This window comes from Galendromus occidentalis, unplaced genomic scaffold, assembly GCF_000255335.2.
Source record: "Galendromus occidentalis unplaced genomic scaffold, Mocc_1.1 scf7180000076951, whole genome shotgun sequence".
NCBI lineage: Eukaryota > Metazoa > Arthropoda > Arachnida > Mesostigmata > Phytoseiidae > Galendromus > Galendromus occidentalis.
The window spans coordinates 14,503-36,396 of NW_003804940.1; the positions used below are offsets into that span (position 1 = coordinate 14,503).

General features: G+C 50.9%; 2 protein-coding genes across 2 annotated transcripts; one reads left to right on the forward strand and one right to left on the reverse strand.

Annotated features, from left to right (window-relative positions):
* Positions 1-378: 378 nt before the first annotated feature.
* On the forward strand, positions 379-17,601 carry LOC100906197 (SH2 domain-containing protein 4A). The gene is made up of 13 exons (XM_003740444.2): positions 379-528; positions 12,836-12,959; positions 13,253-13,311; positions 13,444-13,687; positions 13,793-13,925; positions 14,014-14,160; positions 14,326-14,488; positions 15,647-15,739; positions 15,866-16,088; positions 16,179-16,300; positions 16,438-16,556; positions 16,748-16,852; positions 16,940-17,601. Exons 2-13 carry the CDS (start codon positions 12,847-12,849, stop codon positions 17,027-17,029), a joined length of 1,611 nt encoding a protein of 536 aa, XP_003740492.1. The 5' UTR covers positions 379-528; positions 12,836-12,846; the 3' UTR covers positions 17,030-17,601.
* A 168-nt stretch (positions 17,602-17,769) lies between these two features.
* On the reverse strand, positions 17,770-21,336 carry LOC100906343 (S-adenosylmethionine synthase). Its single transcript, XM_003740445.1, has 5 exons — positions 21,295-21,336; positions 19,795-19,921; positions 19,519-19,690; positions 19,096-19,327; positions 17,770-18,972 (listed from the first exon to the last, which is right to left on the reverse strand). The coding sequence occupies exons 2-5, from the start codon at positions 19,849-19,851 to the stop codon at positions 18,177-18,179; spliced, it is 1,257 nt and encodes a 418-aa protein (XP_003740493.1). The 5' UTR covers positions 19,852-19,921; positions 21,295-21,336; the 3' UTR covers positions 17,770-18,176.
* Between the last annotated feature and the right edge of the window lie 558 nt (positions 21,337-21,894).

Sequence of the window (21,894 nt, forward strand, 5' to 3'; positions counted from 1 at the left end):
GCCCATAAGAATCGAATGGGGCAATCAGGGGAAAATTACGATTTCTCGACATGAAAAACTCAGTTGAAGCTGCTTGCTCTCTCTCTTCCACCGCGGTGTCTTTGAGATGAGATGAGCTCCTCGGTTGAGCTGAGAGGATCCTCGAGCGTCGGCTCGACATCAGACACCGGGCTTCCGATGTCAAAGCAGCAAGCAGCAACGTTCGGAATTCGATTGTTCGAGCGAAAAAAATTCTCGACTCGGTGGTCACCCGAGTGCGTCACGATGCAGGCAGCGGCGGCGACACCGTGTGGAAAGATATTCCATGACGGCTTCGTCGCCCTCACCATGAGCCCTCTCTTGTGGAATTGTGGAACGGCGCTTGGAGCCGCGTCAGTTGGGCAGAGCCGCATACAGTCATTGTGAAAGCTGGTGGACGTGAGGAACTGAACGGTTTGTAAACGGTGCGTGCTTCTCGCAGTGCTCTCAGCTTTATGGATTACTCTCGGATACGCAAACCCATTCTTTAAACAGAACAAACTCCTCAAGGTGAGAATCTCCCGTCGATTCCGCAGCGCAGAATCGTCGTATTGTCGGTCAGCCGTAGAACGAGCGGAAAGTTTGTTTATACGAGGATGATTCATTGAGCTTCTCCCTGTACCGGTGCACGCATCGGTCTTCCGTCAATCGTATTCGTCGTCGATGAACTGCTCTGCGAGACATGTTCTGCGGCGTGGAGTCGATCGATGTCGAGGAGACCTACGCCCAGCGTTTCCCGAAACACAGAAATCGGGTTCGGAACTTCGGCAACTGGAAGTTCTGGTACCCACAGAAAAAAATTCGGGAGTGCTCATCGGTTTGACTTCTTCGGGATGCCGAGGACTCGGTTTGAATTGCCGAACAAGTCATTCATTCAGTCAGTGTGCCGGTCGGACGGCTTTCCTTCGTCGATTGGCATCTAGCGTAACGGTCGAATCCGATGGTGTGGGATTTTTCCGCCCAGATTTCTCATGTAGGGAAATCATGGCAGACATAGTTCCTATCGACTCCGCTTTGTCTTCATTGTCCTGAGTAAAACTCTTTCCGTATTCGAAGAACGGCCATCTCTCGGTGAGCGAACACGCGAGTTCGTGAATAATCCCCCTCCCTCCCCGTGGAGCTTTGACAATCGAAGCCCCGGAATGATGAATGTTTCCACTCTGGATTCGTCAGCAGAGCACTCCCGATCGTTGATATGACGGCATTATTTCAACTTGATGATTTATTGTTCCCGAGAACGTTTTGGAGAATCGGACGTCTCGAAAATCGCGCGTCAGCTGAATTCCAGGGAGAGGGATACGATAACGAGCTTTGTGGCGTTTTTGTTGACATTTAGTGAGCAATCAGCATTCAACAATCCCGGGAAGTCAGGGCTTCCAGAAGGAAATACTCGATGTCAGAATGGAAGCTTTAGCCTGCCGATTCGATGCGAAAACCTGCGAATTCCCCAGCACTTATGATCACATTGGCAGCATCGGAAGTTATCGCGGGACTTTCTATTCGCGTCTCTCAGAGAACTACATCGAAGTCCTACTCAAACTAAGACTATGCTGGGCTTTGTGTATTTAGACACTCATCACGAATCTATTTTAAATGTGAGCGCTTGTTTTGTTTCACCGAAAGGCGACGATTCGAAAAAAAAAAACAGGAAGCGGTTCTTGGCGTTCGCCGGATCGGAAATGGAAAAACGACCCAACCCGTCCATGATAGGCCGACAACCATGGGCCCGGGTACTTTTTTGCTTCCGATAGTAAAAGGGTATCGGCATCTCATGCATCTAAAATGTTATTCAAATACCTCGGAACGATAGAGCTCAGCTTGGAGACCATGGAAGTTCAATGTGTGTGTGTGTGCGATGTGGTTCCTATGATAAACACGCTCCGCATCGAATGATTCTTCATTGCATGGGACATTGCCCGGCGGTATTGACGGGCTCTAGCGATGACCGCTGGCTGCAATGGGAATGCGGAAGATACGGTCGAAGCTCACGGCGAGTCATTCGCTATGAGCGTTGTTGGAACGGCGTCTGGAAATACGCTCGATGTCTTCTCACAAGAGCAATCGGCCGCGGGGAGCTTGTACTTGACGCCGAATACGACAAGCGACCGAACGGAGCTGTCGGAACGTCCTGAGAGAGTCTCTCTGTGTCCAGGCAGAGCTGATGCACGTTTCGAGACGAAGACGTCGACTCCGAGGTTTTCGATTCCGGAAAAATTCCGTCGTCGATCAACCGACATTGTCCGATCCATCCAGACACTTATCAACAACTTTAGAAAACTTCGGAGCAAAAACACACCGGCTCCGTAGATTCGACAGCTAGAGGTACAGTCCGATAATGCCTATTTTCGCACCGCCTCGGACCGGGTGTCGGCGAAGTTTTTTTCTCCCCCCGAATTCAAGTTGAGCTATCAGCAAAATCCTTCGGTTGAAAAAAAATCGGCCCCTAATGAGTGTTTCCTCAGAACCATCAGTCCAGAGCGCTGCGATTCTCTTCTGCCGAAGCTGCAAACAACCATGATCTTTGCAACCAGAATTTAGCTACGCGGAAGCCGGCCCGCCCGCCTGCCTGCTCATTCGCGAGCCGTTTCACCGGTCGCAGCGCTTGAACGAACACCGCCGATAACCTCATCTGGCGCAGCCAAAATAGTTGTTGGGAGTTTCACAGCCCTTACATTTTCGATGGAACCGCAAATCCAATCCGGCTAATCCACAACGCGCCAAGATCTGAGCCGGGCGATCCAGGGTCTTCCCATAGATCAAAGCAGAATGACATCGGAAACACGCCTAACTCCGGAAATGGGAGGGTCGATGGATACTTCGCAGCGGTTGTGGTCACAAGCGGGGAGATTCAGTGAATGTCCAGATATTTCAATGGCCATTTTCGTTTCTTCCGAAAAACCTCTCCGGAAGACCTTCGCAACCTTGGTGTCCGAGAATGATGACGACTGATGAATTACCAGGCGGGATAAATGTCTGGAGCGCCTCTAAACCTCCACGGGGGTCGTCTTCGGGCTTCGGGGAGAATCGCGGGAAACCTGAAATAACTAGGACTGATGACCCTCATGTCCAGTCCAGTCAGACAGAAAGATACTGAGGGGCTTTCTTGGAAAAAGTGACATCTTTCAATGAAACGTATCTATCTCCAGCTCCGACTTGAGCCTTGTCCGCGCATACTTCGAACGCTCCACGAGATATCGCGTGGCATACCGTGAGGTGGAAAAATCCGCCCGAATGACCCAGCGGACGGCTGAAGCTCTAGATCTTGAATGTCTGACAAATCTTCTTCCAAAACGACGACAAGGACCACGGCGACGACGACAGTGACTAACAACAACGACAGCAGCAGCACTAGAACGACCTTTAAACAATAACTGTTTTGTTCCATTGTTGCTCGTTGTCGACGACCGACGGACCGTCGAGACTATCGCTCGCTGCTGACTGAGGTTCGCAGCTCAAACCCCGTCTTCGAGTTTTTCGCTCTGGTAGCTTGATCTGGGAGGGCTAACACTTCGCAAAGTTCTGCCAGGTTCGGTGTTTCTGGAAGTTGGCCCGAAGTGACGGCTTAAAATATCCACAAAAAATGGCTAACCCGGGAGGACGGCGCGGCACTTGACGAGCCTGCTGGAGAAAAGTGGGTTTTGGATCGCTTCCTCGAGCCAATCGAGAGCTGAGATCGGCGGCTCGGAATTTCTCAATATCTTGTATGACAAGCTGAAAATCGCGAAACACTCATTTTTCGATGCTGGAAATCTTCTATATTTCCACCCGACGCGACGTCGCGTTGGAACGATCGCCGTTCAGGATAACGGACCCCGAAAACTCAACGGTGAATGGTCAGACCGTCGAATCAGATTTCTGGGACCCAGTTCCCGAACTAAAACTTAGTGGAAGGTATCCCTAGCCCGCGCTCGTAAACGACACTGCTTTCAGTTCCGAGGGAGCGCACCGACGAGCCGATCTGAAAATGAAGTTTTAGAAAAACCAAGTTTGGCAGCGGGTGGAAAGCTCGTAAAACTTGGATTCTCCCGTTAGCTGAGAAACGTGTGCAGCGGCAAGCCCATTCCCGAAGAGATTAAGAGCAAAGAACACGACGAAAACTTGTGAGATATTCCAGTTTCTGAGGGGTCGGCCGACTGACTGAATAAGTTGCCGGTCGGCCAGTCGGTCGGTCGGCAAGCAGGCAGGCAGGCGGCTGGTTTGTCTATTTGCTGGCCTGCCTCGGAGTTCCGCCGCTGTAGCTTCACAATGCCTCCACTGCCGAAGCCACGGCTGGTGCTGTTGATGGACGCGATCCACGCTTGACCCAAATACATTGATGGGCAGGCCAGCTGACCAGGAGAGTCGCAGCGACTCAATTTCCCCCTCCGCTCAACTACAGTGTTGACTGATCGGGGAACGGGTGGGAAAACCTTTCACGTTTTCCGACAGACACTGGAAGTTGTTCCCGAAAATCGTTGTCGAAGCTATCTGTTCCAAATCTTCTTTCTTGACTCGCCTCTGATGGTCCGGGCGCGTATTCTTCCATCCGCTGGTCTGTTGAGAGTCAGGGCGAACTGGTTCTCTTCATTAAGCAGACTCGCTGGGGTACGTTGGGATTTCAGCCTCCTTCTCAGTGATTCGCATCACTCCAGATAGTCCCAGTAGCCGGGAATCGAGGATTCGATCAAAACCTCTGAGGGTGCACTAGAAAGAAAGTCGCGCTTCGGAACATTCAGGAATCAATTTTCTCCCCAAACATCATTTGGAGCTGGACATCTGTAACACTCTGGAACTCATACCGTTCACGAAGCGAAGCGTATCACCTCGGTGATGCAGCCATTCGTCGCTCACGCGTTTGCGCTGGCTCTTCGCCAGCGACCACCGGTTCGACGGCTGAAGAGTTGTTGGCTCTAGAGAATGTTTCAGACTCGAAAACCGAGCTAGTGTCCGAGAAAATTGTTCAAAATCGGTTGCCTTGTGCATTTTTTGTCCTCCGTAAGCCTCAGATGCTCAAGCCGATCATAGCTCCCCGATCATATAAATGGTGAAAGTACCAGTTTTGGACCACTTGAGGAAATTCTCATAGACCCCCATCTTATTTGGGGGGTACCAGTTGTGGAACTCTCCACGGAAGTCTATGGGTAGCTCCGTGACCGGGACACGGAGCCCCATGTTAGAAGTATAGTTCCATAACTGAAACTTCCAACCCGGTACTTTTAATCGGTACTTTAACCGGTACTTATAAAAGGTACTTTTATTCTCCATGTCCTATGTTTGATCCCGCGTTCTCGACCAGCCCACGTAGGGCTCCCGAGAGGCAGTGGTGCCATGGGATTTCCCGAGATGCGATCGTTTGCTCGAAAATGAGGAAAACTCAAGCGATTCCAGAACTATCCATTACGTTCACCGCTCGTTATTCGGATGAATACCATCGAGCGTATGGGTTGCGCGGCAACTGAGTCGCGTTCGATGTGGGCATCCCACGGAGCGAAATAAATGCATGTATTCATTCTGACGGAAACAAACTATTGACCTCTTAACGGGTCTGGCAGCGTACCGGTGCCGGTTAACAGTGCCGTTGGCGAAAGTTCTTCCGGTCGTGGGTCGACGCTCGTGCTGATGATTCTGGGACGGAAACCGATCATTCGAAAAACATTTTGACTGCGAGCTCGGTTACGCTTATTGCAACAAATCCTTCCGGATATGAGGCCCTCGTATCAGTTTTGGGATCAGCTTCACGGATAACTATGATGACATCTCTCGTCTTTCGCACCAGGCTTGGTCCCGGCCTCCTCGGATGACCGGGTCGGGAGATGGGGAGATCCATTTCCGTGGCGCGGTCGTGGGGTTCTCTCCGTCGCTGTTTTCCCATATTCGCGCTGAATGATTTGCTGTGCGGCGTTATGATTAGGGAAGCCTGTCCACGGAAGATATCTGATACGAATGACTCCAGAAACAGGTCTTTGAATGGGTCCGGTAGAAACCGAGAATGTCGGCTCGGGTGCCAAGGCAGACCTCGCGGCCAGATCTAGATCTTAGTCTCGACTAATTTCGTTCGCCGAGCCCTTGTCGCGTCGGTCATCAATAACTCTGAAGAGTGAGATTCGTCGCCCGATGTTCATCTAACTTGATGGCAAGTCGGAACGAAGGGAAAATATGAAGAGGTACTTACTCCGAGCGATGTCACTTAATCCTGACGTTTCGATGGGCGCTGAGGGCTTCAATGAAACGCCCTGGTTCGACTCGCGAACGCGTGATTTTTCACAAGTCGTCGTACCACAATCGACCGCTGAGCTTTGCGAAAACCGGGTCGTGTGTCGGCTGCATTGTTAGGAGTCTGCGCTTCTATTCCAGACAGAACGACGGCAGAGTTTTTTTTGCTTCCGATTCTCAAAAGCGCTGCCAATGCAAGTCATGTCGTCAGTGGAGCGAATGAGCTTCGTTGAGACATTCACGTTGAAACTGATACGGTCATGGGACCTTCTATCGTCAGACAGTGCGACGAGTAGAATTGACCCATACCGAGGCCCCATTGAGAGGTCTTCTTGAACGAGTAAGTGATCAACAAGTTATTATCGATGAGCCGTTCTGGCCTAGGCGAGCCAGAGATCAGTGAACTCACCGATCGCCATATATCATTCGTGATTCGCAACAGAGAGCCTAGGATGATAATGATAGGCCGAGAAGTCACGCAGAATAACGAGGTGCTAATGGAAACTGCTCGCTGAGCTTGCTCTCTGGATGTCGTCTGACTGAGAGGAAGCGCAAGGGCCGAGAGGCTCACTAGCATTAGGCCATCGAATGCCCCACCCTTGAGAGAAGCTCTACTCCTGAACGGTCGGAAGCAGCTCACCCAAAAATTCCATATTGCCCTCCCCCCTACCGTGACCTGATCTGGGGTGGAAGATCGCCCCATTATCCGCGGGCCGAAAAGATACCGTTGGGAGCATCGGAATGTGAAACCCCTCATGGTGAGCTTTAATTACAGGACCCTCACGGTAAGGTTCCGTGAGGGGTCGCATTGCTTACGCTTTGAGGAACTCTTTGCTTTTTATCTATCAAGCTCAGAGCTTGACACGAACCAAAACCTGAGCCGTGTGGGACTCCCCGGGCTGTCATCGAAGTTCCAGTAGAATTCCTTCCCCTCGCCGCCTTCCCTGCCGAAAGCTCGGACTTTATCCAACAGGTAAAATGGACCACGGTTCAGGATGATTGCTCAGGTCGCGAGGACTGCAGGACTACCCTCAACGCCCCTAACTAATTCCGCACCAAGAAGCCGACTGCCGTGAGCCGACCAACAGCCTTCTGCTTAACCCAACGTGGAAGTCGCCAAGGTTATATGGAGTAGGATTAGGAAACCGGTATGGATCCGTCGGTTCATGGATTATCTCCCAGTGACTAATTCGGTGGCAACCAGAGGGGCAAAAGGGAGAGATCCTGCCGTGCATACAGTCATGGGAAGATGAGCTATAGACGAGTCCCCTCTGTTATGGCACGAACAGCCTTCAAAACGGAAAGCGCTGCTGTTCAACGGAGGTCGATTACTGTCGGGGGCACGTTCCGGGAAGCGCAGGGTATTTCGTTAACAGCGAGTAAGTCCAGCCTTGCTGAAACCGAACCTTGTCTTGTTTTGAACAAGTGAACGAGCCTCGTAGGAAGGTTCTCGAGATGTTTTCAGATGAGTGGAGATGTCTCCGCCGCGCTGCGCATTGGAAAGTGTCCTTCAGGGAATTAGTGTCGTCAACGCTGGTACACACCCGCGGCATTGCCCGCTGCGGCTGCCGCCGCATGTTTTGCGAAGCTGAAACTCTGAGTGAGACACACCGCGAACGCCGGCCGCACAATGAGCCGCGTGCTTCACCTTGAAACGTCGACGCCACGTCACGGCATCAACGTCTGACCAAGGTGGAGATCTTCGCGATTCGAAGAGACTAAATTATGGCGTGCCCGCTCCGAATTTCATCAAGTTACTCATTCCATTGTGAGCATTCGGCTCTTGACAGTCAGTGAGTGAGTTTGTTGGTCGGTGTTTCTTCAGATGCAGCATCGGTCTTTTTCGGCGGCGGTTGCTCGCTCGCTCGCTCGCGCTCTTCGTCCGTAGTCGTTCCCACCTGCCCTCAGACGAGATCCGCTCGACGTCATGATCGTAAGCGACGAGATGGCAAACGAGTCGGTAATTCTTCATCGATGTTTACGTCCGCCTCCACATATCAGGAAGAGAGTTTCAACCTTGGAAATTGCGACCCTCTCCGAGAGAGTGCATCTCAATGACACCTTCGGTTGAGTTTTACTCCTGTTTCTGCGAGCAGCGGAGAGAAGAACTCTCGGCTAAGAAACCTAAAGCTAGGCGTGGTGACTGCGGGAAGAACTCGTGAGGTTTTGTGAAGCTGTTCGCAGAGAAGTCGGTCAGAAGAAAATCGGCATGGCGACGACAGTGTCGCCCCCGCGAAGGTGGAGCAATGAATTTCTTTCCGCGTCTAATGTGATAAGCAATCAGAGCCATCCGAACAATTTCGTGTTCTACATTGTCGGGACGCCTAGCGCGGAAAACATCGCGTCGACGAAGAGAACTAAAAAAGGTCGGTTCGTTTTTTCTGGATCCGCAAAACCTCCTATTACCCCCTATCTCTTCACTAGCGGGGGTACCGGAGACGCTTCTCTTTTGCTAAAGGAGTGAGCCACAAATCTCTGTACCGGTCCCTTTCGTATCGAATTGGGCTCCATGCCCAAGCTCGATGTCCCCGTAGTTCTCCCCATGGGTGAATACGGGGGATTCCGACGTACGACGAAAATCACCGCCTGAGACGCACGGCCATTTCTATGCCCTAAGCTTCAGTAGTTTGATCCTCGAACGCATGGGAAGAGAAGGGAAAATGCGCGCGTAGTTCGCGACTAGCCGTCGTATGAAGACTCGTCCGTAGCTCTGTATACCGCGGATCAGAAACACTACGGAAACGTGCGACGCTGGTTTTCAGTGGACGCGGCGAATCATAAACAGAGAACATCTGTCGCATAGGACCAGAGTCGCTGGGCGCCGTATGTTGAGACGCATCGTCGGTCCCGCTTCGTCGTGAGCTTAATACCAACGGTTTCCGAAGCGGAACGATTTTCAGTGAAGCTGGGCTCCGAAGAGTATCGTCATCTACTTTCGTTCTCTGAGCTCCCCCGCCATGCTTTTCTTGACATTCATTCCGGAATAGCCTGCATGACGCGGAGTCAAGCCATGAGGGATGTCGTGCAGAGAACATTCCATGATGGGATCTACTGGATACTTTTTCGAAGGGAAAGCACTCCAGCGTATCGTGTGGCCTCATATTCCGTATCTCCTGAGGCCTCCGGTCAGTTCGACATTCGAGTGGTCAGCTTCTCGACCCGACGACGGTACTTTACCCGTCAACCGGTGATCGTTCTCCTCCATAGCAGCGGGATCAGCAGATCATTATTTATCGCTCTTTAGGAGGGGAGCTCGGAGCTCTGGGAAAGAGGTGCCAGTGGTGTCGAATTCCGTTTGGACTGAATCATCTGTTCGGCTTCATTTCCAGCCCTAACTCTCGTTGATGGACAATCATACGGCCCAGTGCAGCGGGGTGCTTATGACGCGGAATCTGCGGCAAATTGCTCTTTTCCGGAGCTCTCCCGCTTTCATAGTTGTTGCCGAGAGATTCTGTGAACCATTTTCACGTGAACAATTGTTTCTCTTTTCGCGATTCATCCTTACAGCCGGAGGACCCGAGCGGAGTCCCTCGCAGAACGAACCGGCTGGACGGCGGCTTCGTTTATTGCCGTCTCCCCGTGAAACTGGGCGATTCGCGGGAGCCTGGCAAATAGGGAATTTCTACCCAAGCTTGTTCCGGCTTTCGAAATTCTCGATGAGCTTCTCGATCCTACCGGCTCCACGACCTGCTCAGTCCTTGAGGATCTCATGATTCTTCCCACAATCGGTGCGACTCACCGGAGTATGGGAGCTCTCTCGGAGCGTTGGAGAATCCCAAATCGAAATACGGTTGGTTGCGAAAAGTAATTAGTCCACCCTTTCATGGGTTGATCTTCCTCATACCGCTGACGCTGACTGACCCTGAAAATGGCGTCTAGATCTGGAATCGGAGACGGATCTCGCACTTCGTCCTGAGCTAAAGACTTTCCGCGTATTCGAGCTCGATCGAGTAATGAGAGTACTATCTCGCATTCGGCGGTCGGATTCCACATCCCAGCCCATATGTCCATTATTCGATTGTGTTTTGCTCAATTTTCGATTCCGTAGGACGAATCCTCGATCGCAGCTCGGAAGCTTCCTCGCTCAAAAAAATGAGAACCGAACGAGGTCCGTGAATGTAGAACGACGCGATTGGACGAGCAGTCTGCTGCAGACTTACGGCCGATCGGGCGTGGAAAAGTGCCGGTCGAAGCTCGAGGAAGATTTCAGTGGCGAAATCTCGCCCCTGCCGCCAAGGACTCAAGGATTTGGGTCATAACCTTATTGGTATGCAATCAAAACCCATTCCTATCGATGAAAAACTCGTAGCTCAATTTCAGAACTATGGAAGAGCTTCTCGAGTGTCCCTGACCCACCGGACAGCGGATCCGCAAATCCAATTCAATTTCTTGTTCTCCCCATCAGCCGATCGACGTTCGGGGAAAAGCCTCTGGCATTAAGTATCTCATTTCGATTCGGTCGGATCTAGTAATTAATCACGTTCCGAATGTGGTATCGAGATAGTTGCCAGCTGCTCATCGGGCGCCCTTATGTCACAAACGACGCCATCGAGAAATTCCATCTGTCTCAGACCATCTCGAACGTCGATTGCTTTGATAATCTCGAAGAATCGCCTGTCAACGCAGTGGCTTCTAGCTGCGAACCGGATTATGTCATTCGATAAGCTCGAATCTCATGAATACGGTAGCATCACCGCCCATGCATCACCGCCCATGCATACGACAAGCGAAGCGAGACTTGAACGCTCCGCATCTCAGGGCCTTGAAGCTCGCCTCTTGCACAGCGACTTCAGGCAACCACCAGCGCACTATGTCGCTGTCTTCACGTTTGCTAATCTAGTTTGGTTAGAACGAATGCTTTTTCCCTGGGTCATCATCCCCCTCCTGACTATCATCAACGGTTTGAATTCGCAGGCCCTCGCAGTCTTATGGGATCGTTACGTCGGAGACGAAAGCCAGACAGCCCAGCGCTGGGAAACTGGTCCGAGAAAAACTTTCGTGAACGAATTTCTTGTCCGGAAGAGCTCCCCCAGGATTCGCGTGAATCCAGATCGCGAGAATATCCGAAGCCTACGAGCTACACTTCCACTCGAGAAACGAAGTCGATAGTCGACTTCTAGGTCGTGTCCTCACACTTCAGGTGTCGCGGCAGTGCCAAAGCCGGGCTCACTGGTTGAGTTTTGGCTTCGTAGGCTGTGAGTGCGCGAGCTGCCACCAATTTGTCTGACAAGATCGAGTAGCTCGCTCTCGTCGTCAAGAAAACGACCAGCGAAGAAGGGTTCACTCGACGTCAGTGAAAGCGACCTCAACACTGACCGTGGCCCGCGGTTTTTGAGGGCAGAGGCCGCCGCATCTCTGACACATGTTGTTCTCCCACAAGCTCTGACCGAGACACCAAACTGTCGTCGTCGCTATCACCACTAAAGACGCCGAAAGTGGTTTTTACTTTTCCACGCGACGCTACATTGTGTGTCCCGATCGCATAGAGGTGTTTTCGTGCGCCCGCGCCCCAAAGAGCTCTTCAGAAGAAACTCGAAATAGCTTTCAAAAGCGAATAGTGAACGAAATTCTACTACAGAGATCGATGTGCAATTATACACGCCGCGTTATCGATAGACGGACAATTCAGTTGAGTCGAGGCATCGCGTTGATTTTCTGCGTCTCGCGTCGCAGTCGCTTTATGCAGTAGCTTCGAGCTGCCCCGAATTAGGAGCATCTATCTGATATGACAACATCAGAATATGTCGGGGACTCAGGTGGCGACCGTCGTGCTGCCACTGAGCAGCTTTGCCCAAGTCAAGGGCCACCGTCGAGCTACTTAGGAGCGATATATAACCATTGATGCGAATCAGTGCTTCTAGTGGGTTCGTGTTATGTCAGATTCCTACTTGTTCATGCTCACATAACTTGAGCAACATCGTTTATTGGGGCTGCGTCGCTGTTGGGTCCGCGCGGGAGACCCAATATGACGATAAGTTCTACTGGTGCAAGGTGCCCCTCGTTGGAATTGATTAGTACATCAATCCTTGTTTCCGGAGCATCGGATCAGGTCGAACCTGCACGAATCGCAATGCGACGATCGAGCTGAGCCCGTTGGATGCTGCCGGAAGTTCTGACTGTCAGATATCCCTCGCTCAGATATCTGGCTACGGCCGCAATGTCACTCTACGATCGCGGAGAATTGACCGAGCGAAGGATGGTCATCGGTGATTTCATCTTATTTGTCTCCGTTCCAATCTCCGAAACAACGGGCTTTCTCGTCCCCGACTGGAGGTGTCGCGATGTCCTACTTTTTTGAGGAACAAAACGCTGACATCGTAGGGAAGTCTTCCAAACTTCAATCTCGGTCCTCAAGTCCGCAGACTGCGAGGCGTTGAGATCGTCACTGCGATGACACAGAGCGAGATTGTTTTCGACCCGAGACTGGACCAAGGGCTCGGTCGCGTCGTTCATTGTTTCAAATCGTCTCATCTGAATGGTCTTCATCACGGACCATTTTTGGTGAATGGGAACGAAACGGAAACATCCGCTGCATTCAGCTCAGCTTTTTTCCCCGCGAACAGGAGAAATTGAATCTGATTTTGGAAAGCAGCCGATAGAACTTCATCTTTCCTCTCTATTACAGTCACGAGAGCGATGTTGGCCAACATTCTCAAAAACATGTACGTCGATCCTGCCTTGTTGGCGGAGTTGGACGAAGAACAGAAAAGCGTGCTGTTTCTGAAGATGCGAGAGGAGCAGGTCCGGCGGTAAGAGCATTTTTAGCGTTTTTCTCCGAGCAAGAAATTCAATGTCTGCGATCACCAAGATTGTCGCTTCGCTGTTTCGCCTGGAAACACCGCCTGAGCTGTCTGTCTGTCTGGTCTACTAACTCGATTTGAAAGGAGTATGTATAATACTAACCTCATTGTCTGTCCATAATCGAAGAATCGGAGGAAGGGCCTCACCTCCCTATGTATGTAAGTGCTTGAGTTAAGAGCTTAAGAAATAGAGCCGAAGTTTCCGAGCTCAGGGTCCGAATTCGAGAATACATTCATTCCAGGTGGCGAGAGCGCGAAGACCTCTTGGACAAGGAGAATGTCCAGACTAAACCGAGGAAAAGTGAGTTTCTCCCAGCGCTCTTGGTCAATGATTAATCAGTTGGTTTGGATTTCCCCCGCAAATGTCGGGGGGCTATCGAACAAGAATGGAGGCAAGAGTCCAGAATTGAGCCCGAATTCGACCCCATTGCAGAGATCTGTAAGAATGTATCAATAATGCTGGGTAAGGACGGGAAACCGTGGACTTGGGTGATGGATGAGCCTGATCCCAACGAAAAGGCCGTCACCCCTCCCAAACCCATGAGGACCAGCATCGCTTCCACGAATGGGATCGCGTCGACAATCGGTATCTCCTCTCTTAACGGCGTCGCGTCCACGAATGGTATTCCCTCACTGAATGGCGTCACATCGTTGAATGGCGTCTCAGCGATAAATGGGTAATTTGACGAGTCCGAATCCGGAAAAAATCCAAATGTTCAGGGAACTTGTCTAGATAAACCTATGTGTCGGCTAATTTTGGTTACGCGTCGCATTTCCTTCAGATCACCACAGCGTCCTTCGTCGCTGACACTAAATGCGCCTAGACTGAGTCCGAAGATCAGACCTGTGGTTGAAGTTCGACCAATGCCCGCGAAAACCGAAAGTCCGCGACCCCGCTCACCTGACCTGGGAAAGGTAGGAACTTGATCGAGAAAGTGTTCTGAAACGATGAGCCATATGTTGAAGGAAACGAGACTTCACAGTTTTTCGACACCCTCTCTAGGAGTTCCCAGGCTGCAGCTCAGCCGAGCCGAAACCCGGGCTAGATTATCAACTTCAACAGATAATCCGCAACGTTGCGGATTTGAGTACATCTCCAACCCAACCAGACAAAGACAAGTGGTTGCAGGAGAAGCTCGATCAGATGAAGGTATGTGGTTTCCTCCGATGGTCTGCCTGAGATTTCTCTCGATGTCCGCAGATTTCTTTCGGAATCACGCCTGTGATTCCCCGATCGGTCGCGGTTTAATGGCCCGATGCCCCGTGCAGTATATCTCGTCATCAATCAAACAAGCATCGATTCCTTCCATGCCAGGCGAAAGAGCCCGCTTCCGCGGCGTCATCACCGGGATCGCCGATCAGACACGAGATATTCAGAAGCACTCCGGGCGTGAATGTCATTTCCGCGTCTTCCGAAGAAGCCTCGGTCCGCAATTACTGGAATCAGGCCGACGACGAGGCCGCTTGGCGTGATCAAGGTTAGTTCCACTAAATTTATCGTAGCCAGCTTGTTTCGCGCCGGGACTTTCTTCAGTAGAATTCCGTTACAGGTTCTGGGCGATTTCCAACAAAGTACCCTAGAAGTCCTCCCCCGCTTTTCGAGGGAATGTCTCTCTTGTCACCGAGCTCAGCCAGGTTGATTCGGTTCGGCTGTCTTCCGTGCATCTGAATGCATTTCCCGAAACATTCTGGTCGACACCTTGAGATGTTCCGAAGTCCTTGTGGGCAGGAATCGATGAATTTGGAGCGAGTATTGTCGCGATCGAGTCATCCCGTCTCCATGGGCGATACTCTTGTGAGAAAAAAAACACCCGGAGCGCGTTTGCCGATCGTCAATTGAAAATCCTGACCTGGGAATCGCGGCGCGGTGGATCTCGCATTCGCTGCCGCTCGGTCGATTATCAGGCTTCCGTCCTGTGGAGCGCATACAATGCTGTTGAGCTTGGTGCACTCGCAATTCATATTTCGGAGCTCAGAATATTTCATAAGCTCTTGCCATTGGTAATGAGTTCGTGTAATAAACGAAGGATCAAATGTGAGAATCAGCGCACTTGCGTCCAATTCTTGTGTGAGGCTTTCCGCTCATCTCGGATGGGGAACCTCTCGCAAGGACGAAAGGATTTCCCGATTCGGAGGCATTGCAGTGTATTTTTCGCGTGAACGACGGAATCCGAGATGATATTCCATAGTCTCAGAAAACAGAATGTAGGGTGGATTCGTCCATCATTCCGTTTGTGTTTTTCGGCGATCCGTAACCAGTAACAAAACGTTTCCATCATATTGTTGCTGGCCATGATGGAAATTATTCATCGATCGATTGCCCGCTATCGATCGATGTTGCTTGTGACTGGTGTTCTAGTCCAATTCGTTGAATCGTATCCCGATTACATTGGACGACTTCATCAGGATCGGAATCGTCTGTTCTGAGTGACGAGATCGATACCGATCCCTGGTATGGCCATCGAGCCTGAGTTCCACCTGCGAGGTCTCGTGAAATAATTGCGTCCACATCCAGACCAGATTCCGGAGAGCGAATCAATACTCGGCGGGGCTGCTCAGCCGTCTGTTCCCCTCGAAGATTCCCACCTCCGAAGACTGTAACTCTCTAACTCTTCCCTGACTTCCCTTCGAAACAGAACGCCGCGCAAAAGAAGCCGACGCTCAACGACGACAAACGGCAAGAAACGCGAGAGAGGAAATCAAACGATCGTCTCGACTCATCGCCAACGGTGTGTGAAGGACTATCGGAAGCATATTTCGCCTGCATTACGGTCTGCCGATGTAATGAATTCTGTTCTATGAATTCTGCAATGCTATGGATTCGGGCTATTCGATCATCGCTCCCCCATTCGCAGGAGAATTGAAAGTGATCGCATCACAAATCTCCAACGACGAGGAAAAGGGCTCAGACGAGTTAAATTCGAAAGCGAAAACCAACGATGTGATCAGCAATGGCAATACTGCGAAACCTGCGCTATTGCCCAAACCAACAGTGATCAAACCACCGGTCCCTCCAAAAAGTGCCAAAGTTCATACGAGGACCGGTTCTTGTGCGCCTCCTCTTCAGGCGACGTCTCGGTAAATATCCACTTTCGAAGATCCCTCACGCCTGGAATCTCGCCTCACGTCACGGAAACAGATGGAAAATCAGACTTTTCTCGTCCGCAGGAGTAAAGACGCCAAAGTTTTCGGAAGACCTGAGGTCGAACTGTGGTTCGCTGAGAGCCAGCTGAAAAAAGGGACTCTGAGTGAGAATGGACAGACTGCGGATGTCGCTCCATGGTTCCACGGTGAGTCCCGAGGGAAATGGGAATGATGGTCAAGGATGGATATTGCCATCTCATTTGGAGCTTCGCCCTTACCGCGCGCATTAGCGGTAGGGGCGAGCAGCTAGTGGTGCACCTGATTGAGCAGAATCTCTTCCTAGGATTCCTATCGAGGGTCGATGCTGAGCAGATCTTGGACAAAGAACCCGAAGGATCGTTTTTGGTACGCGTGCACGACCGTATCAAAGGCTACGTTGTATCATACAGATCTCCGGAAAAGGTGAAGAAGTCTTCCGTATGATAGGATGATTCTAGCTCAATGCCCAATCCCATGCTGCAGTTGCTGAATGAGATGATTATTATAAATAACTTATTGTGATATTTTTCTACCTTTGCCAATGTACCTAAACATCCATTTATACAGAAAGTAGAGTGACCCTGCCCTATCGTTTTTTTGCACGATGATCGCAGGTGAAACATTTCTTGGTGGACGCTTCGCAACCGTCACAGGTTCAGTTTTTCGGCGCCAATCAACTCATATTCGCTACCATTGTGGATTTGGTTCGATTTCACACGGTGGGTATTTCGGAGGAGACTTTCTCGTCACCACACAAGACCCTCCCCCGGGACATGGATTCACCTCTTCCTATCTTCGAATTGCAGAGAAACCCCGTTTCTATAACGGGCAACGAGCTCCTGCGAGAGGGAGTTCCGCTGCGGGGAGAAATCGAGGACGTAGCGATTCGATTATAAGACATCATCAACTGTGTTTATCTTTGGAGCTTTCTGTTCAAAACTCGTCGAGTGATTCTTCGTTTCGGGTGTGCCGACCAAACAATCCCAACGAAATCCCGAACTTCAAGCCGCTCCGAGAAACGCGTTCGTTGAGGACATCTCCGAAGCCCAGCACGAAGACGCGGCGACAATTTTTACTCTCATAATGATGAAGAAATGGTGGAAGAAATTTGTAAACAAATATCAGTGAAATCGTGTTAATTGCTAGTCAGCTTGACGGCAAACGTGTGACATTCGAGGATAAAAGCTTGGCGGTTCAGTTGCTTCTTCCAGAAACAAGATCATGAGCCCTACGACGAGCAAGAAATCCAGAAACCACAGAGCCAAAACAATTCCACGCTTACTCTGGAGGATATTGTAGCAATCTCTCCTTTCCAACTTCCGCATCTTTCCATTTACTATACTCCGAAACCTTTTTTTAATTCCCCGCTTTTTGTGATCATACATGACAGGGGAGCCGCGGAGTCGTTGTGAAATAATTGAGACTATGCAAAAGAATTTTCAATTCCTCGTTGAATAAACCTCCCATTCAAAAACTGAACAAGCGAGTCTTTCCCAATGCAACACGTAGCCTATTGATGTCGCGATCTTCCTCCTCCCGGTCGCACAGGAAAACTTCTCGTGGAGCTTGCCTGATTCTGCCTGAAGACCTGAAACCTGATGGTACCCTGCAGGCGAATGAGATGACGGCTGAATTCTCGAGTATCACCATGACTCTCCGTATAATCAGCAACGACCGAACCTGATCACTGTCCGTGAGCAATGATTGGCGTTTTTACTTATAAGGAATCAGACATTCCTTGCTCTCAGAACGGCAGGCCCCTATTTTGGAGACAAAGGTATCGCGAACCGAATGACACAGGAACTTCCTACTCGCGCCTCCAAGAATAAGATCGAGCAGCGGAGAGTCAAGGAGACTGAAATATTTTTAATAGTACGAAACCAACATTCTGATGATACTGCAGTCAGGTTTCCATTCGCAACTCAGATCGACGCAGCGGGACCACTGCGCAATTTCTCCCATAATAAATGGACGTAGAACATACTTTGGTCCTTACACAAAATCGGGTGAGTCAAATTTCGCCGAAGATAGACAAATTCCATGCTACAAATCGTTTTCGATGGTTTTTGAAGGCAGGATGAGTTTCTTCGGCACTTCCCAAGGGAAGTTTTCGCGACCGAAATGTCCATAGGTCGAAGTTTGCTGGTAGATCGGGTTGGTCAACTTGAGGTCTCGCATGATGATTCCAGGTCTGAGGTCGAAGTTCTCATGAATTATTTGCAAGAGCTGTTTCTGGGAGTACTTCGAAGTGCCGTAAGGGAGCACGGTGATGGAAAGCGGCTCGGCGATGCCGATGGCGTACGAGACTTGTACCAGACAACGCTTGACCACACCTGCTTTGACTAAGGATTTCGCCACCCAGCGAGCAGCATATGCGGCGGATCGATCGACTTTCGTCGGATCTTTCCCGGAAAACGCTCCTCCGCCATGGGCTCCCCATCCTCCGTAGGTGTCCACAATGATCTTCCTACCCGTCAGCCCCGCATCTCCCATCGGTCCGCCCTGAACAAATCTCCCGCAAGGGTTGATGTGCACGACGGCTTTGTTGTCCAGAAGATTGGCGGGGATCACGACCTTAACGACTTTTTCGAGAACTTGTTCCCGTAGATCTTCGAGGGATATCGAGCTACAATGCTGAGTCGATACCACCACAGTGTGGACTCGGAGCGGGACCGTTCGACCTTTCTCGAACTTGTACTCGCAAGTCACCTGAGTTTTGGTATCGGGTCTCGCCCACGGGAAAGTGCCGTTGCGTCGCAATTCGGAAAGCTTCTGATTCAGTTTGTGAGCGAGCATCGCGGTGAGCGGCATGCATTCCTCGGTTTCGTCGGTGGCGTATCTGCAGGACGGAGAGGAACTGGGATCAGTGAAATTGCAGATCAAAGAGCCCTGACGACAAGGAGATGGTCCCGCAGAAGCGAAAGTGAAGCGCCATATATGATCACTCACCGTGATCACTCACCCAAACATGAGACCCTGGTCTCCCGCACCGATTTCCTCGATGCGTTTCTCGACGTGCACCCCATTAGCGATTTCCTCACTCTGCTGCTCTATGGCAACCAAAACGTTGCAAGTGGCGTAATCGAAGCCCTTCTCGGAGGAGTCGTACCCGATCGATTTGACGGTGTCGCGCACGATCTTCTGATAGTCGACAACCGCTTTGGAAGTTATCTCCCCGAAAACCATCACCATGCCTAAAACCAAAAGATCCCTATCAGTCTCCCGTAGACCCGTAGAGGTGGAAGCCGGATCTTGCCTCCATATTCAGCGGTCCGGAGCGGGCGGACAGAAATCCGTTGGCTGAAAACTTGGCGAGGAAGATCTCGTGGAGTCCGAGAGGAATATGGGTTCATTGAATAATCGGAAACGTCACTGGGGCTCCTACCGGTCTTGGTGATGGTTTCGCACGCCACCTTGGCGTGCGGATCGATTTTGAGATGGGCATCCAAGATAGCGTCAGAGATCTGATCGCACATCTTATCGGGATGTCCTTCACCCACGGACTCCGAGCTGAATAGCACTGTATCGCCGTCATTAGTGTGCAGAACGTCGTTCACCTGTGTCAATCGAGAGGTTTATCGGTGAGCGCCGCGTTCTTTGGAAACTCTCCAAGAATCGTCTGAGGGAATTTTTCTCCATCCAGATCGACGTCCGCACTCACCGTTTGCAGGAGCGACGGGTCGACGCGCAGTTGAGTAGTCTCTGCAGTTGGAGGCATTTTCGGATGGACGGGCGTGGAGTACAGCGCTCTATTCGCAGCTCGAAGTCGATGTTTGACGTGAATGAAGCTGCAATAATTGCTTTTCTGTGAAGACTGCGAGTATCATTGCTTCTTCAGACACGCGCATCCCACGGTTTTCGGAAATCACGACCAATACCAAAAGCATCAACGACATTAAGGAGCGCTCGTCATCGGAGAATCGAGTACTTCACGCGACTCTGGGCGACAGAAAATGCTCCGGGGCGCTGACCGTTCGAGGGCCGTTGGCCGCAGTGAAAAAGGAGCAAAGGAAAAAAGTGCGCAGTTGTATGGCCATGCCGGATATTGGCCTCTTACTCGAAAGTCTTTTCTTATAGGGAAATATCGTATCGTTCCGAGTCGTAAGTCGGATCTCGGATCTGACCGCATGACACAAACCGCATTCTGAACGATGAACTTCGGCCTGAACGATTCTGAGGAGTTTTTGGACCGAGCAAGAATATCTTCTCTTTGATGAACACGATCCAACAATATATTCCGAACGACGCCGCAGGGAAACGGTGAGCCTGCTCTTGCCAAGGTCTCTGAGAGCTCCTGAGTCGGACGAGCCTTACTATGATTACTGATTACTATCGAGAGGCTTCGGGCAGGCGGCTAACATTTGGCGTTATTGCACCGGGATCTTGCATTCGCTGTATACGCCGCGTTTTCTTTCACCAGTACGAGAAAAGGGCCGTTAAGCTCAGCATACATATCATACATGACATTATTAATCTTGGAGCTCTCCTCTTCCACGCATGCTGATTCTCATCGACGGATCTTCGTCGGGGATCGAGGATCCGAGCAATACCCATCAGGTAGATGCAGAAAATTCAGCGGGTACTCAACCCAGAACCATCAGCTGTCTCCTCAGAAATGAAAGCAGACCAGCTTCGCTTCCGCGAAACTCTGCGCCGGGGTGAGCCTCTCTGACTGAGGTAGGCGAAGCTCTAAGCACTCTTCGAAAACTCGACCGACCTCGATCCCTAGAGAGCACTTCTCGGAGTTGTATTGGGAGCATGAATCGTTCTCACATACGGCCTTGCGCCTGGCTTCGACCTTCTCTATTTAACAGCATTGCGGGTCTGTCTGGAGATATGGGCAGACTCAGAGAATTTCTCGCGACCATGTTCCCCCGGTCTCGCTGGAAGCTCTGGCTATCTTCGGGAGAGACTTCAATCCCTCTCGAGATCTAGCGTCATACTCCGATCAGATCTGACGCTCCAGCTAAGCTCCAAAACTCACGACCGGGTCTGAAACAGCAGCCGGGCAGACGCCTCAACACAAGGACAGCTGAGCGAACCGGACCGACTCGACCGACCACGTGTTTCTCGAGGCTCTCGCGACAAGTCGCTTCAGTTTTCGGTAAAGGTTCGCAAGTTTCATGAAAGCCGGAGAAGAAGAAAGGATTGGACTACTCACCTGCACAACTCCCCTGAGTTCAGGCTTCGACACTGGTTTCGGGCTACTAATCTGGGAATGAAACACGCGCTAGCGAACATCAATTACCCTTGCCACCAGCCACGGCTCCTCTCCGAGCGTCATATTTTCTCAGAGAATTCTCCCGACGGCGGTGGCGGCAGCGCTGGTGATCGCGCTTGAAACTTTGGCTGCTTACGGATCAAATGATTCGGCTGAATTCCATCGTGAGGCTTGACGGTCAAAGCGACATAGAAAGGATATTCGAGATCCGATGGTGACGTCACGGAATACGCGGACGTACTGCATTCTTCATCGGAGCATGTACATATATGAATCAGATCTGAATGAATAACTTTAGCGTTAATCCTTCAATAGGAGCGTGGGAGCCGGAGCGATGCTCCAGATCCTATCTCGTCGAGACCCTGAAGTCATAGAAAAGGTCTTAGTCTCAGATAGTACCTACCAGATCTTCCCAGAGCAGGGTCGTCACAGGCTCTGAGCTCGTGATGACTTTCTACGTTTTTCTCGTTCACATCGACACGTTCCAGCTGCTGATGGACGATCCGGACCAGAGAGTAGTTTCTGAAACAAATTGGAAGA

Excerpts from the sequence above, each read along its gene's own strand:
- LOC100906197 (XM_003740444.2), top strand. The coding sequence starts at position 12,847 with ATGTTGGCCAACATTCTCAAAAACATGTACGTCGATCCTGCCTTGTTG. Across the intron at positions 14,489-15,646 it reads GGCCGCTTGGCGTGATCAAG|AACGCCGCGCAAAAGAAGCC; the intron begins GTTAGTTCCACT and ends CCTTCGAAACAG. Across the intron at positions 16,301-16,437 it reads TGTCGCTCCATGGTTCCACG|GATTCCTATCGAGGGTCGAT; the intron begins GTGAGTCCCGAG and ends ATCTCTTCCTAG.
- LOC100906343 (XM_003740445.1), bottom strand. The coding sequence starts at position 19,851 with ATGCCTCCAACTGCAGAGACTACTCAACTGCGCGTCGACCCGTCGCTC. Across the intron at positions 19,328-19,518 it reads CGAAACCATCACCAAGACCG|GCATGGTGATGGTTTTCGGG; the intron begins GTAGGAGCCCCA and ends TTTTGGTTTTAG. Across the intron at positions 18,973-19,095 it reads GACCAGGGTCTCATGTTTGG|ATACGCCACCGACGAAACCG; the intron begins GTGAGTGATCAC and ends TCCGTCCTGCAG.